Genomic DNA, 13339 nt, shown 5'->3' with positions numbered 1-13339 from the left:
TGGTTTGCTCCTGGGGACCAGCTCCTCTCCTCCGACACTGAGTAGAGCACCATGTAAGCTGATGGTGATGTGATCAATAAATCAAGAAAGAATGTGTTCAAAGGATGGCAATCACCCAATTTTTTAAAACCACAAATGCGCATTAAATGCTCAGGTTTGTGATCTGACTCTCAAGTAAAGAGATCGAACTGCCCCAAGAAAGGAAGTGGGGTGGTGGTGTTGTTTTTGTGCTTTTAGTTGGTTTTGTTTTGACAAAGAAAACTGAAGTTCTCATTGTCTTTCACTTTCTCATTCCAGAACATTCCAAGTAAGAGCCCTTGTTCTACCAACATATTTTCCATTGAAAAAATGTCCTTGGTTGTCTCCTCCTGGCCAGGCTGTGGCAGATCAGGAAAGGTGGAGGCCACATTTCTTAAGGGTCCTCAGTTTCCAGTTGTGTGCTGTAACTTGGGCTCCAGGCCTTTGGGGTGTCTTTTCCAGCCTCTCTGCCTCCTTATCCCCCTGGCACCTCCCTGCTGCCTCACCCCAGTTGAGACACACAGAACATGAAACTGCAAAGCGGGGAGTTCCCCCCCCCCCATGGCCACTGGGGATGGGCAGGGTGAGGGCTCCTCTTCCTGGCAGGGATACGGCACTGCTGGGCCCTTGTGCCTCCTGCCTCATCCCGGGCTGCATCTGTACGTCATGCCAGGGCAAGAGGGCCTGCTGATTGGCATTCCCCTCCACACCCTCCTTCCCTGTGGCAGCTTCCTCTGTGAAGAAACTGACAAAGGGTTTTGCCACTGGCAGCTCCCTGATAAGTGCCAGCCTCCCAAGCCTGAAGCTCACAATTAAAAATCTTTTCTAAGTGCTAATGGAAAGCCACAGATGCCTGCAGACCCATTGTTCTTCCAGCGCAGCAGCCAGGCACATGAAAGTCTGCTCGGGGCGCGGGAAGCTAGCAGGGCACGTGCGTTCCAAGGCCTGGGGGCTCGCTCCAGGCAGAGGTGTTGAGAGAGAGAGAGAGAGAGAGAGAGAGAGAGAGAGAGAGAGAGAGAGAGAGAGAGCCATCCATGTCAAAGACCTGTTAAAAGGGTTGCTGGTGTGCCAGGATGTTTGTGTCCATGTCAGAGCCGGCCCACCCATGACGCCCAGTGAAAAACTCATGTTCGGCTTCCAGTGGGAAGAAGCTGAAACAGATGAGGAGTGCCTTGCGCAGTGCGCCTGCCCTCCAGCCAGCCACCCACTGCTCATCAAGCCACATCAGTGGGTTATCCAAGCCTCCTGCCTGTCACAGGAAGTGGAACGGACAGGGTGGCGGCAGCAGCTGGAGGAAGATGAAACACACAGCCCCCCACGGCCTCTTAGGGGAGCAGTTGAGTGAGCAGGGAGAGATGGGCCATGGCTGTCTGGAGTCTGACCCAGTCCCACCCCTTCCCTTTATTTATTTATTTATTTATACTCCGCCATGTCTTAGGACGTAGAATTTTAGCTCACCTCACCTCCTCAGAAGACTAAGAGCTGCTCTGCAGCTCACAGCCTGTCTTGGCCCTGAGCCCTGTATGAGATTCTCTCCCCCCCCCCCAGTTTCTTGGATTCGTACAATTCTTGGGTTTGTGTAGACTTGGATCCCACGCAAGTAAATATTGTTTTCTTCTGCATATTGTCTTCAGTTTAGGGGGGTGGGTGGGAGGGAGGGATTGCTGCTTCTCCAGAACCCTGAGCCTTCTGAAGAGGGTAGGCTCTCCCACCATAGTAAGCTTAGTCAAACCCCACCGCAACCTTCTTCATGCTGCAGAACAAAACCTGGCGTCTAGGCTCATCAGGCAGCTGTGGCTGAGAGCAGGAGCACACTGACCTCCTCCGCAGAGGAAGCTCCCAGGAAGCTGCCTGGTTCAGCTGGGGCCACCGTTGGTTGACAACCTTCAGTCACGAAAGACTATGGTATAAGCCTACAGCAGCCGGTATTCCCAGGCAGTCTCCCATCCAAGTACTAACCAGGCCTGACCCTGTGGCCACCACACTAGAGCCAATTCCAATCTGCAAGCTGGAGAGGGGAGAACACTAAATGTTGACCTCTACTGCTTTGTGGCCTCTGCAAGTGGAAGTCCTAGCGACGGGAGTGAGCAGCCCATGGTGAGATGAGGGCAGGGCTTTCAGCGGGCCTAGCTGGTTCTCCCACAACACCTGAGCGCTACACAAAGCATCTGCTTTCTCCCCCCACCCATCCCCAATGATACACCCAGACTGGGAACCTCCACATTCTGCACCCAGGTTATTGTTGCTTTGCAATCCCTTTAGCCACTCCCTTGCACCAGAGTTGACTCAACCTGCAGTACCCACACACCACTGAAGAGAGGACCACCCAATGCACTTCCAGGCGTTTTGTCACTGTCCACACAGTTTCAATGCTTGTAAGTGGGTTGTGGGTGCTTGGTTGCCTTGCACGTTGGCAGCGCTTTTCAAAAGACTCCTGTGGGGAGGCTCTGCCTCACCTGCCTCCCCAAGCACCACACGTCCCTGGTATCCTTGCACCTCTCTTCCACCACCTTCAGGTTTCTTGGGGCAGGGACTTCTCTTCCTCACTTTCTCTTATTTGTTATGCAAATAATCAGGAGATGAGAGACCTCCTCTAGTATAATGGCCAAAGGACTGAGCTATGAACTTGGAGGTCAAGTAATACAGATCCCAGCCCAGGAACACACCCACCAGAAGGCTCACAGGCAGCCATTGAACAGCAGAATGGGGACCACACTGACCTGCCTTGCAGGTTTGTTGTAAGGACCTCTGAGACAGCATTCATGAAATGCCTTGAACATTACATAAGGGCAAAGTATCGTAAATAATCTGCATTAATGAAATTCTTCTCCAACTCCTTGGGGACTCCTGGGAATCTTCACCAGATGTTCTTGCTGTGAACAAATCAGTCTCTGCTTCCAAGCGTAACCCAAATTCCTCCCTCCGCGTTTATCTCCCTTTCAAGGTAAATCAACCTGCATATTAAGATGTCAAATTTCCCCATTTAATAAAATCATTTCTGATATTTGAAAGGCTTCCCCACCTCCTCTCTCTTTGCAAATTATTATTGTCAAGGCACCTGTCTCCGAAGCCTCTCAATAACGGTTATCAAAGGCTTGACTGAGGCTTCAAATTTGCCTGTCAGAGTCAGACATCCTGAACTGAAGGTATCACAGTTAATGCCATGCAAGGCTGGCCTCCCTTTATTACAGGAATCTCTATTTTACAGCAGTGACAGGAGGAGGAGGAGGGACTGCAGGGATGTTTTTCTTTTTTGACAGCTACTATCCATACGACCAAAGTCAGTTTTGTGACAGTTATATCTTTAGAGACTTTTTTTAAGCAAACAGGGAACTTGATTTTCTAATCTGCGAATAACCTTTTGTGCCTGCATCTGATTCTTTTATTGACCTTATCACTGGCCCGCCTGCTATTTCTGCCTGCTGCTTCAATCATGTTTTAAAAGCAGTGCTTCTTGCTAGGTGCTCTGGGAATCTGTTTCTTGATTTTAGAACAAGGCATAGATTTCTAAAATCAACCAATTATTCAGTCACTGGATAATAAAGCAAGCCCAAACCCCAGTGTGTATCTCATTTTTTGAGCGGACATCACCCAATCTTTTACAAGGGCTCAGGAAGGCTCCTATTGCTTGGCTGTGGCTGAGCTTCATCCCATACTCCCCCTGTCATTCTGTGCCATCTTCCACTTGACTATTATCTTCTCAACAACTCAACAACTGTGTATGTGTGTGTTTACAGACTTCCTTTCTTCTCTGTAAGGCACTGGGTTGGGGCATGGAAGGATCTCTCACACTTGGGTTCCAACACTCAAACTCTAGAGCCTTGCCTCCAGTGCTCTGGTTGCCAAGCCCTGACCTCAGGCTTGCTCCTCCATCTGAATAGCTTGTCTTTGGTTTGAGGACATGGCTTGTCTAAGCACCTGCTCCCTTACCTTGGCTCTTGAGTCCACCTGGTTTGAGAAGAGGAGGAGCCTCTCTAACTCTTGTTTGGTGCTTTGGGTTGAACACCTGCCTGTTTGGGGGACTGTGGGCCCAATCTTATCCAATTTTCCAGGGCCAGTGCAGCTGTGCCAATGAGGCGTGCATTGCATCCTGTGATGGGGAGGCAGTCACAGAGGCCTCCTCAAGGCATGGGAACATTTGTTCCTTTACCTTGGGGCTGCATTGCGGCTGCACCAGTGCTGGAATGCTGGATAGGATTGGGCCCTCAGCCTCCAGCCTACCTGGACTGCTGATCAACTCCCCCAGCTTCTGAAGCCTGGCAGCCTGGGAGAAACCTGGTGTGCTCTAGAGAGTGCTCCATAAGCCAAAAATCACAGAACCCAAAAGTGTGGACAAAAACACAATTTCTATGTTTATAAAGCAATGGATACATGTAGGACCACAAATATGCGTACATACAATCATAGATATAAACTAATAAAACACACACACAGTGGTGTGCCAAGGAGAGAGTATGTGATCACTGTGCAGAAATAGGGAGATAAAAGACACAATGAACATCACAATATGATTCACAAACAACCATGAAGGGCAAGAATCCAGATCATGTCTCATGTCATAGGTTGCTTCATCAGAAACTGGTCTGCCAGTTGACAGACAACTCTCTCGTGGTTACACTCCAATGTGCTCCTCAAGAGGTGGCTTCGGGGTCCCCAGATCTTGCCTGCCATGCTGCAGAACACTCCCCAGGCCAATGTAGGACCCTGTCTGGTCAGCTAACAGCTCAGCCCAGCAGTGGAACCTGGAGGTGCCCTTTCAGCCATCCCTGCAACCTGCTAGAGGGCACTAAAGACTGGCCACTAGGAGATCTGGTTGGAGACCACCCTGCTACCTTGTACTCCCCCACTGTTTGCCCCTCAGACAACCAGCACTGAGTGGTCTACAGCTTCTCAGCCTATTGGCTGTGGGAAGACCTCTCCTTGGACTCCATAAATGCATCCAATTGCCTTTTACAGCCTTCTGATCTTGGCAGTGAATCTTACGAAATAAGAATGCTGGAGCCCTGATATATAAGGTGAAAGGTCCATCTCTTTCAGCAGCATCAGACAGGATCCCTCCTCTCTTTATGGCTGTACGGCTCTTTATGGAGAGGGGCTTCATCTCTCCTGCTGCCTTCCCAGCTGGGTGCAAGCAGATCTACACAGATATTTTATGAGCATTTTCCAGCACCCCTGTGTTTAAGGGTGCTACTGACTGTGCTTGATTGTGGCAGGAATTGTGGAGTCAAGAGCCTCCTTCTTCAGGGGCAATCAGATGCTGTCTTCTCATTACCTGGTCGTTTTCCTGGCAAGGAGGGTCATATAGGGGGAAGGGGCTGCCTTCCTTCTTCTTCCAGCCTCCTGTTCAGCCTTCCCTTGGAAAGCTGTTCATAATGATCATAATCCTTGCTGCTGGTTAATGTTCATTCCACTTGCTGGGTGAAGAGGCTTAATTGGAAATGGGTTCGAAGGTGAGTCACTCTTCTCCAGAGCCATCAGGAATGTAGCAAATCTGCTGGACAGTGAGGGGGATGTGTTGAGCTTGACATTTCAGATGCTCTTGAGCTCATCTTCAGCTCGAGTTTCAACAAGGACGTTTGATTAAGAAAGACGACAGGCAATCAGGTTGAGATTGTGGGGGGCAGTTTAACACCCGGGACCAGCTTATTAACAAAGACGGAGGAGAGTGGAAGGGGGTGGAACAGACACTAGCTGGCTTCCTCCTCATTTAGCACCTGTGCCTTGTGAGGGTTTGCTGTGTGGAAGAGGCATGTGCATTTACTGTTGTTCCCAGAAATTTCCTCTGATCGCATCTTACTACAGAGTGACAGCTAAAGATTTGGCTCTGTTGTTGCCATCATTCTAAGTATCAGAGGCCTCCAAGTTTAGATGGTAGTTTCCCAGCCCCCAAATTACCCTGCCTGCCCGCCCGCTCACCTGCCCTTCCTTCCTTCCTTCCTTCCTTCCTTCCTTCCTTCCTTCCTTCCTTCCTTCCTTCCTTCCTTCCTTCCTTCTTTCTTTCTTTCTTCCTTCCTTCCTTCTTTCTTTCTTTCTGCTAGCAGTGCTTCCTGTCTTTAGGCCCTGTGTGAGGATTTTCCCAGCCACCTGTTTTCTTGGCCCTTCCCTTCCTTAATGCCCTGCCACTTCCCGCCTTCCTCCTGCGCCTCTGCTTCCAGGTCTCTGTTTCTCAGTTCCCTCCTTGCTGGATTCCCCTTTTGTATGGCCACATTTTTATCCCACTCTTCCTCATTCAAGGATCTCACAGCAACAGGCCTGATTCTCGCCACTCTCCCCTGTGATTCCTCACAGTCTGAGAGCTGTGGCTAGCCTATTGCCTTCTGATGAACCTCAGAGATTTGAACCCAAGCATCACAAATTTTACAGGCCAGTCCTAACAGTTGTGCTGTGGTCAGTGGGTATATGGTAGCATGCACAGTCAGCTCCACTGTCTTCCCAGTTCATCCGTCCCCCCCATGCCTTCTGTTGCTGACTCCTGCCGGTTTGTTTGTGGGAATCTGGAATTTTCACAGCAATAAAACAGCATCAGAGCTTGCAAAAGAGGTTGGTAGCAAAGGAAGACTGGGAAAAAAAGATACAGTATATGTAAGATGATTCTTATGGCTACTTCTGGTCCTCGTAAATACAGATTGCATTCAATAAGCAGAGGTTCCTTCTGGACCACTGCTGAAAATCCCACCCCCCATGCCCCTATCAGAGACTGGTTCTAATGCCAGAAGGGGAAAGTTTGATGGCTCTTTGATGGTTCTTGGCATTCTGGTTGAGATGATCTTGACCTGTTGATTGCCCCCGATTAATATGAGGTAGCCTTTCATATCACGTGCTGAATGACTTGCAATTGTCCCCTTTTCCGTCATTTTCAGGGATCAGAATGACTTGGACGGTGTGTATTTTAGCCTTTCTACAAGCAGGTGAGTGAGACCGAGGAAATCTTGGGTGTGGAGTGTTGGAATTGGTGCAACTCCGTATGCTCTCAAGGGGTGGCAGGAGACTGTCCTAAAAGGGGTTAAACCCAGGCGACCTCTACCTGTCCACTTCTAATGACTTATGTGGGAGGGGCGTGACCCAGACCCTATATAACTCCTGAGCACGCTCTCCTCCCTCTCTCTTACTCTCTTACCTCCTCCTTCCTTCACTGATTGGACAAGATGGCTCGCAGCAGAGCTCTGCTGGCCATTTTGAGAGCACATGGCATGCAGGACAAGGCAGCTATAGGGCCTTGTTATCAAAGTTAGAGTACCTCTGATCTCAATCAGATTTTGTAATCATGCTCCAAAGGAACCGTGAGTAAATGAAACTACTTTGCAACTTCAACCAGCCAATGTTGTTTGTGTTTTCTTGACTAGCAGTCAGCCGGGTGTGGGAGGCTCCTCGGGTTGATTCCCAGCAAAGGGGGGGGGGGGGTCTGCTGCTGAAGCGACTCTGCTCCCCCCCTAACGGAGGAAACCAGGTTTAAGAAATTCCTCCAACATGGAGCACTATCAGTTTGCTTTATGAGTTTTAGTGCATGTGCAGTCAAACAAACCTATGAGGCTGGCCACCATTAACCTCATGTCATATATGGGGAACATGGAACGCTGTTCAAAGCCTTGAAGTTGTTTCAACTTTCTTGTTTTAATCTGGTTGGGCTTTGAGTTTAACCCCACCATGGTTGTCATACTGTCATGACTGTCATAAGGCCAGATAATAAAGTCTGGCAAAGGTGAGAAGGATCCCCTACTCTCTCAGTCACAGGCCCACCCCCTCTGCAGTACATAAGAGCCCAACTGGATCAGACCAAGGGCCCATCTAGCCCAGTTTCTTGTATCTCACAGTGGCCCACCAGACGCCTTCGGGAGCACACAAGAGACCTGTATCCTGGTGCCCTCCCTTGCACCTGGCAATTGGAGACAACCTACTTCTAAAACCAGGAAGTTGCACAAGCCCATCATGGCTTGGAACTTGTGATGGACTTTTCCTCCAGTCCCCTTTTGAAGACATCTCAGCTGGATGCCATCACCACATCGTGTGGCCAGGAGTTCCACAGACAAATTCCACGCTGGGTCAAGAAATATTTTCTCTGAACTCGCCCGCCACTCAATTTGAGTGGATGTCCCCTGGTTCTGGGGTTGTGTGAGAGGGAAAAGAACACCCCCCCATTCACTCTATCCGTCCCCTGCATAATGGCTTAGTGCTTGCTTTGCGCACTGCGGTGAGTCTCCCTGTAAAGCTCAGTGTCTTGAGCCCCCTCTAGCTACGCCACTGGGTTGGAGAGGATGGAGGACCGTCTCCTGCGACGAATTCTCACTCTATCCCACAGACACAGGCACGTCCCACGCAGGGCTGGCTCCGAGGGCGGGGCTTCTCGCCCTCCCCTCCCCTCCCCTCCCCACGCGTCTCTCCGTCTCGGAGCGTTCCCGGGCTCACTGCCTGCCCTGCGCGTCTCTGCCGGCGGCTCTTGCTGAGCAGCGTCTCTTCCGACGGCGCGGGAGCGGCGAAGACTCCTCGGACTCCGGATCGCGGACCCCGAGATGGCCCTGCGACCCCCACCTCGCCCGCAGCGGGCCGACGCCTGAGCGGACGCGCCCGGGCGGAGCTCCCCAGCCCCCTCCGGGACCATGAACAGCTCCCAGGCGGGGGCGGCGGCGGAGCCCCCCGCGGCGCTGTCCGCGGTGCTGGCGCTGTCGGGGCTGGGCGCGGCGGGCGCGGCGGGCAACCTGCTGCTGGCGGCGGCGCTGGGCCGGGCGGGGGGCGCGCCGGCGCCGCTGCGCGCCCTGCTGCTGAGCCTGAGCGCGGCGGACCTGCTGCTGGCGCTGCTGTGCCTGCCCCCGCGCCTGGCCGCCCGCGCGCAGCGCTCCTGGCGCTCGGGGCCGCTGCTGTGCCGCACGACGGCCTGGCTGCTGCAGGGCTGCCCGCTGGCCAAGGGCCTGGGCTGGGCGGCCGTCGGGGGCGCGCTGGCGGCCGCGCCGGGCCGGGGCGGCGGCTGGGGCTGGGGCCGGGCGCACCTGGCGGCCGTGCTGGGCGCCGTCTGGGGCGCGGCGCTGCTGCTGCCGCTGCCGCTGCTGCTCTTCGCCCGCCTGGCGCCCCCCGGGCCCCGCTGCGCCCTGCGGGCGCCCCCCAGCGCCGCCCGCTTCCTGCGCCTCTTCGGCCTGCTCTACCCGCCGCTGGCCTGCCTGGCCCCCGCCGCCCTGGCCGCCGCCGCCTTCCGCGGCGCCCTGCGCGCCCCTCGGGGCAGGGCCCCGCGCCCGGACGCGCCCCCCGCGCTGCTGCCCGCCCTGGCCGCGCTCTGCCACGCCGCCGCGCTGCCCCACTGCGCGCTCGGCCTCTGGGAGCGGCTCGGCCCGCCGCCGCCGCCCGCCCTGCGCCCGCTGGCCGACGCGCTGCTGCTCCTCGACGGCGCCCTCCGCCCCGCCGCGCTCCTGGCCGCCTCCCGCCACTGCCGCCGGGGGCTGCGCGCCGTCTGCGGGGCCGCGGCCCCCCAGCAGGCCCCGCCGGACCCGAGGGGGGCGGAGGCGGAGAAGGTGCCCCCCGACGTGCAGGACTTCTGGAGGGAGCGCAGGCGGGCGGCCGCCGGCGAGGACAGCGACCCCGTCCCCTGGGAGCGCCCGGGCTGCTGAGGCGGGGCTGCCCGCCCACCGGAGGAGTTCGCCCCGTCGAGGGAGGGCCGGCTCGAGAACGGGGGCGCCCGGCCGGGTCCCTCCACTTCCAGGGAAAGTGGCCTCGCCTTCGGCTGCGCTGCAGGTCGCCCCCCCGCCCGCTCCCCCGACGCCAGCACCTGTCCAGCTGCCTCCGCAGGAGCGGGGATGCCCCGCCGGGAAACTCGCCTGCGTCGTCGGACCTCCGGGCACCTGCCTGTCCTCCACCCCGGCAGCTCGGAGATTCGGGGGGGGGGGGCCGAGGCGGTCGGTCTGGGTCGCGACATCTCACATCTCGGCACCCCCCACGCCTGGGGTGGGCCTGGGGTGGCTGATGGCTGTCCACTAGAACGGGGCAAACACACAGCAACACCAGTGTGCAAAGACCGTCTGAACAAGCGAAAAGCCTCCCACGTGCGCGGGACCATCGAGGCCCCCCCCCACACACACACACCCGTGTCCTGGGGGGTTCTCCAAGCCTGGACCGCGGACGCTCTGTAAGTTCGGATTCGCTCCACCCCCCCCCCTTTGCCTGTTCAAACCGGGAGCAACTCAACGTGCAGCGATTCTCACCCCCACCGAAGTGATCCCGGGACATCGAGGCAGAAGGGATCCCATGGGGGAATTTTGCTGTACTGGACTTTTGAAGATACATTGCAAAATGACTCTTGGAAAGGGTTAACCAATGCTTGTAAATATGGGGCAAGGCGGGGTATTATATGGGGTAAATATGGGGGAAGGTGGGAAGATGTCCTATATCTCGCAAAAAGTTCTCTCCTTTCTCCAGGAGCTTTTGTAAATAGGAAGATATCACCATTCAGAGATCCATTTGCTTTGCTGTCATAATTCAGGTTTCAAAAGCAAGGACCCCCCAAATGCTCTTATGAAAGAGGCCCCTCTATTTGGGACTCTGATTTCCTGGGGTTTGCCCTCAAGTCATTAATTTGATTGATTAACAATTAATGCCGTAGTTAATTGCAGGTGCATTATTTTGCCTTCCAATGAATGAGTTCGGAACCCTCTTCCCACTGGAAGGGAAAGTCCTGACCTGCCCGTCCAAGACCTTCCTGTCGAGGTAACTTATAACTTGATACTTATAAGGAGGATATCAAGGAGAGAGGCCACTCATTGCTTGAAGGGCACCTGCCTGAACATTTGCCTTCGTATCTGTTCCAGTGACAGCTTGAAAATAAACAAGATTGGGACCCCTTCGGAGATGTATCACAACTTATTTTAGCTACACCTTCCAGCAGCACCTCTTGTGGTGACAAGAAAAGTGCTACACCTTGCTGGGTTGTGTTGAGCTTTGTGTCTGAAAACAGCTTAGGGCCCAATCCTACCCAACTTTCCAGCACTGGTGCAGCCCCGAGGTAAGAGTTCAAATGATCCCATACCCTGAGGAGGCTTCTGTGATTGCCTCCCCACCACAAGGTGCAGTGCATGCCCCATTGGCACAGCTGTACCAGCACTGGAAAATTGGATAGGATTGGGCCCTTTGCTGGCATCAAATATGATCCAAGGTGGTGAAGAATCTGGACATCTGGGCTCTCTACACAGCACCCTGTCCTACCAGCACGTGGACTCCTCTGATTAATGGGGTGTGTGTGTACTTAAAGCTTCAGCTGAGCTACAGTGCAATCTTAGCCGACACCAGAGTAGCCAGCACTGTATCCTGAGCAGATTAGGAGGCTGCTGGAGTCACCTTGGGGTAAGGGGATATTCTTCCCTTTACCCTGTGTAACACCCCAGGCCCCCCCCCCCAATGGGGCTACTCAGATCTGCACCAGCTATTTAGCTGGTTCAGATATGAGCAGCTCGGTGTAACACCAGGCTGACGGGGGCAGGGGGTTAGGATATGGTGTGTGCTGCTGCCACCGATCTTGCCCTCACCTGGGCCTGATCCTTTGCCCAATTATGCCCTCTCCTACCCCAAAACACCCCCTCCCCACTCCAGCATGCTCTCCCACCATCCTCCCTCACCTCCTTTGTCACTGTATCAACACTCACCTGCTCCATCCTGTCTCTCTAGCACCAGCAAGGGTGTGCACTGGCTGAAAAACCAGTCTGGACTGTGCTGCTGCCAGTTTAAACAGTTGGAAAAAGTACCAATTTTAAAATACAAAATACTGAAGAGGCAGTTTTAAAATATTGCAGAAAACCACGAGGGGAGTAAAAGTTCAGGAATTGTCTGTGTCAGGGGTGTCAAACTCATTTCATACGGAGGGCAGAATATTATTCATGATGCCTGCTGAGGACTGGAAGTGATGATGTCATTTGGCAGGAAGTGATGTCATTAAACAGGTCAAAACCAGAAATAAAGCACACTGTTCTTTTGTAGAAACTCATTAGCTGCAAATGACAGAAGAGAAAACACACAAATCTTGATCATATTTCAAGATATGGGGGAGCCCAATTATCGTGTGGGCCACCCTTTCGGCAGGGAGACCTCACTCAGCATTGCTCGGCAGCTGAGCGCCCCTGGGTCAGATAAAAAGCTTCTGAGGGCCGCATTCAGCCCCTGGGCCTTGTGTTTGACAGCCCTGGTCTATGTCTTAGGCATGATGGCACTAATATTTTTGTACTAGCATCATCTTTCCCCCTTTATTTAATAAATGCTTTATTTCCAATGTACTAGCACTGGGGCCTTCCTACAACAGTAGGTCTCTCACTGCAGTTCAAGTATTCACAGTATCCCTGTATCCCAATGGTGCCTGCAGCCAGTGCGCTCTCGCTCTCTCTCTCTCTCTCTCTCTCTCTGTGTGTGTGTGTGTGTGTGTGTTCTAAACTGCCACAAGGCTGTTCCTTCATCATCACACACCCGTTTTTCTCCCTTTAGCTGGCAGGCTGCCACCTACTCTACCTTGGAATATTGGTGCAACACACCAACACCACCTTCAGGACTGGGGGGGGGGGGGAAGGCAATATCTAGGTACCTGAGACCCCTCACCTGTCCTCTGTGGTACCTGTAGGAGGTGTGTCTCTTGAGTAACTTTGTTCCACTGGTTCTTCACTCTCTTCCTGACCACTGAAGGAGCAGCATACGGGCTGCTGAGCTTTGACCCCAGTGGCAGGCAGCCAGTGCTGAAGAACACCACCCCCTTGCTTCTACACAAAGAACTGTTATGGGGTTCTCTGCCCCCTAAGTAGCAGAGGTCTGGTCTAGAGGGTAGAGCCTCCGTCTGCCTGAAGATACCATCCACAAAGTCGCCAGTTCGAGGCCACCAGCACCGTGCGACCTTGAAGCAGCTGACAAGCTGAAGCCGAGCTATTCCATCTGCTCTGAGCGTGGGAGGATGGAGGCCAGAATGTGAAGCCAGATTGGAATGAAACACCTGAATGTAGTGGTTCTTGAAAGAAAGAACCTTCTTTCAATTGTAAAAATCCCTATTTAATAAGGGATTTAAATATAGCCTGCCTATGTAAACCGCCTTGAATAAAGTCTTGAATAAAGACCAAGAAAGGCGGTATATAAATACCTATTATTATTATTATTATTATTATTATTATTATTATTATTATTATTATTATTATTATTATTATTAAGCCTCTTGATACCTCAGAAGATGCATGCAATTGTGAAACTGTGAGTAAAGTGTTCTTTTTGAAACCTTAACTGCCTCTGCTCCTGTGTGCTTATTGATAGCAGCAGGCTGGCTGGGCTGGCTGTGTGTCTGTGTGTGTGTGTGTGTGTGTGAAATTTACTTCAGTAA

General features: G+C 53.2%; 2 protein-coding genes across 2 annotated transcripts in view; one reads left to right on the top strand and one right to left on the bottom strand.

Annotated features, from left to right (window-relative positions):
- LOC136655759 (RING finger protein 145-like) overlaps positions 1 to 13339 on the bottom strand; it is a 46738-nt gene that overhangs the window by 19358 nt on the left and 14041 nt on the right. The window lies entirely within an intron of this gene.
- LOC136655642 (G-protein coupled receptor 151 protein-like) lies at positions 8613 to 9611 on the top strand. The gene has a single exon (XM_066632231.1). The coding sequence runs from the start codon at positions 8613 to 8615 to the stop codon at positions 9609 to 9611; it is 999 nt and encodes a 332-aa protein (XP_066488328.1).

Source organism: Tiliqua scincoides, chromosome 6 (genome assembly GCF_035046505.1).
Source record: "Tiliqua scincoides isolate rTilSci1 chromosome 6, rTilSci1.hap2, whole genome shotgun sequence".
NCBI classification, from domain to species: domain Eukaryota; kingdom Metazoa; phylum Chordata; class Lepidosauria; order Squamata; family Scincidae; genus Tiliqua; species Tiliqua scincoides.
Note: the sequence above shows the minus strand (reverse complement) of the source record. Positions and strands in the feature narration are given on the sequence as shown.

Excerpts from the sequence above, each read along its gene's own strand:
- LOC136655642 (XM_066632231.1), top strand. The coding sequence starts at position 8,613 with ATGAACAGCTCCCAGGCGGGGGCGGCGGCGGAGCCCCCCGCGGCGCTG.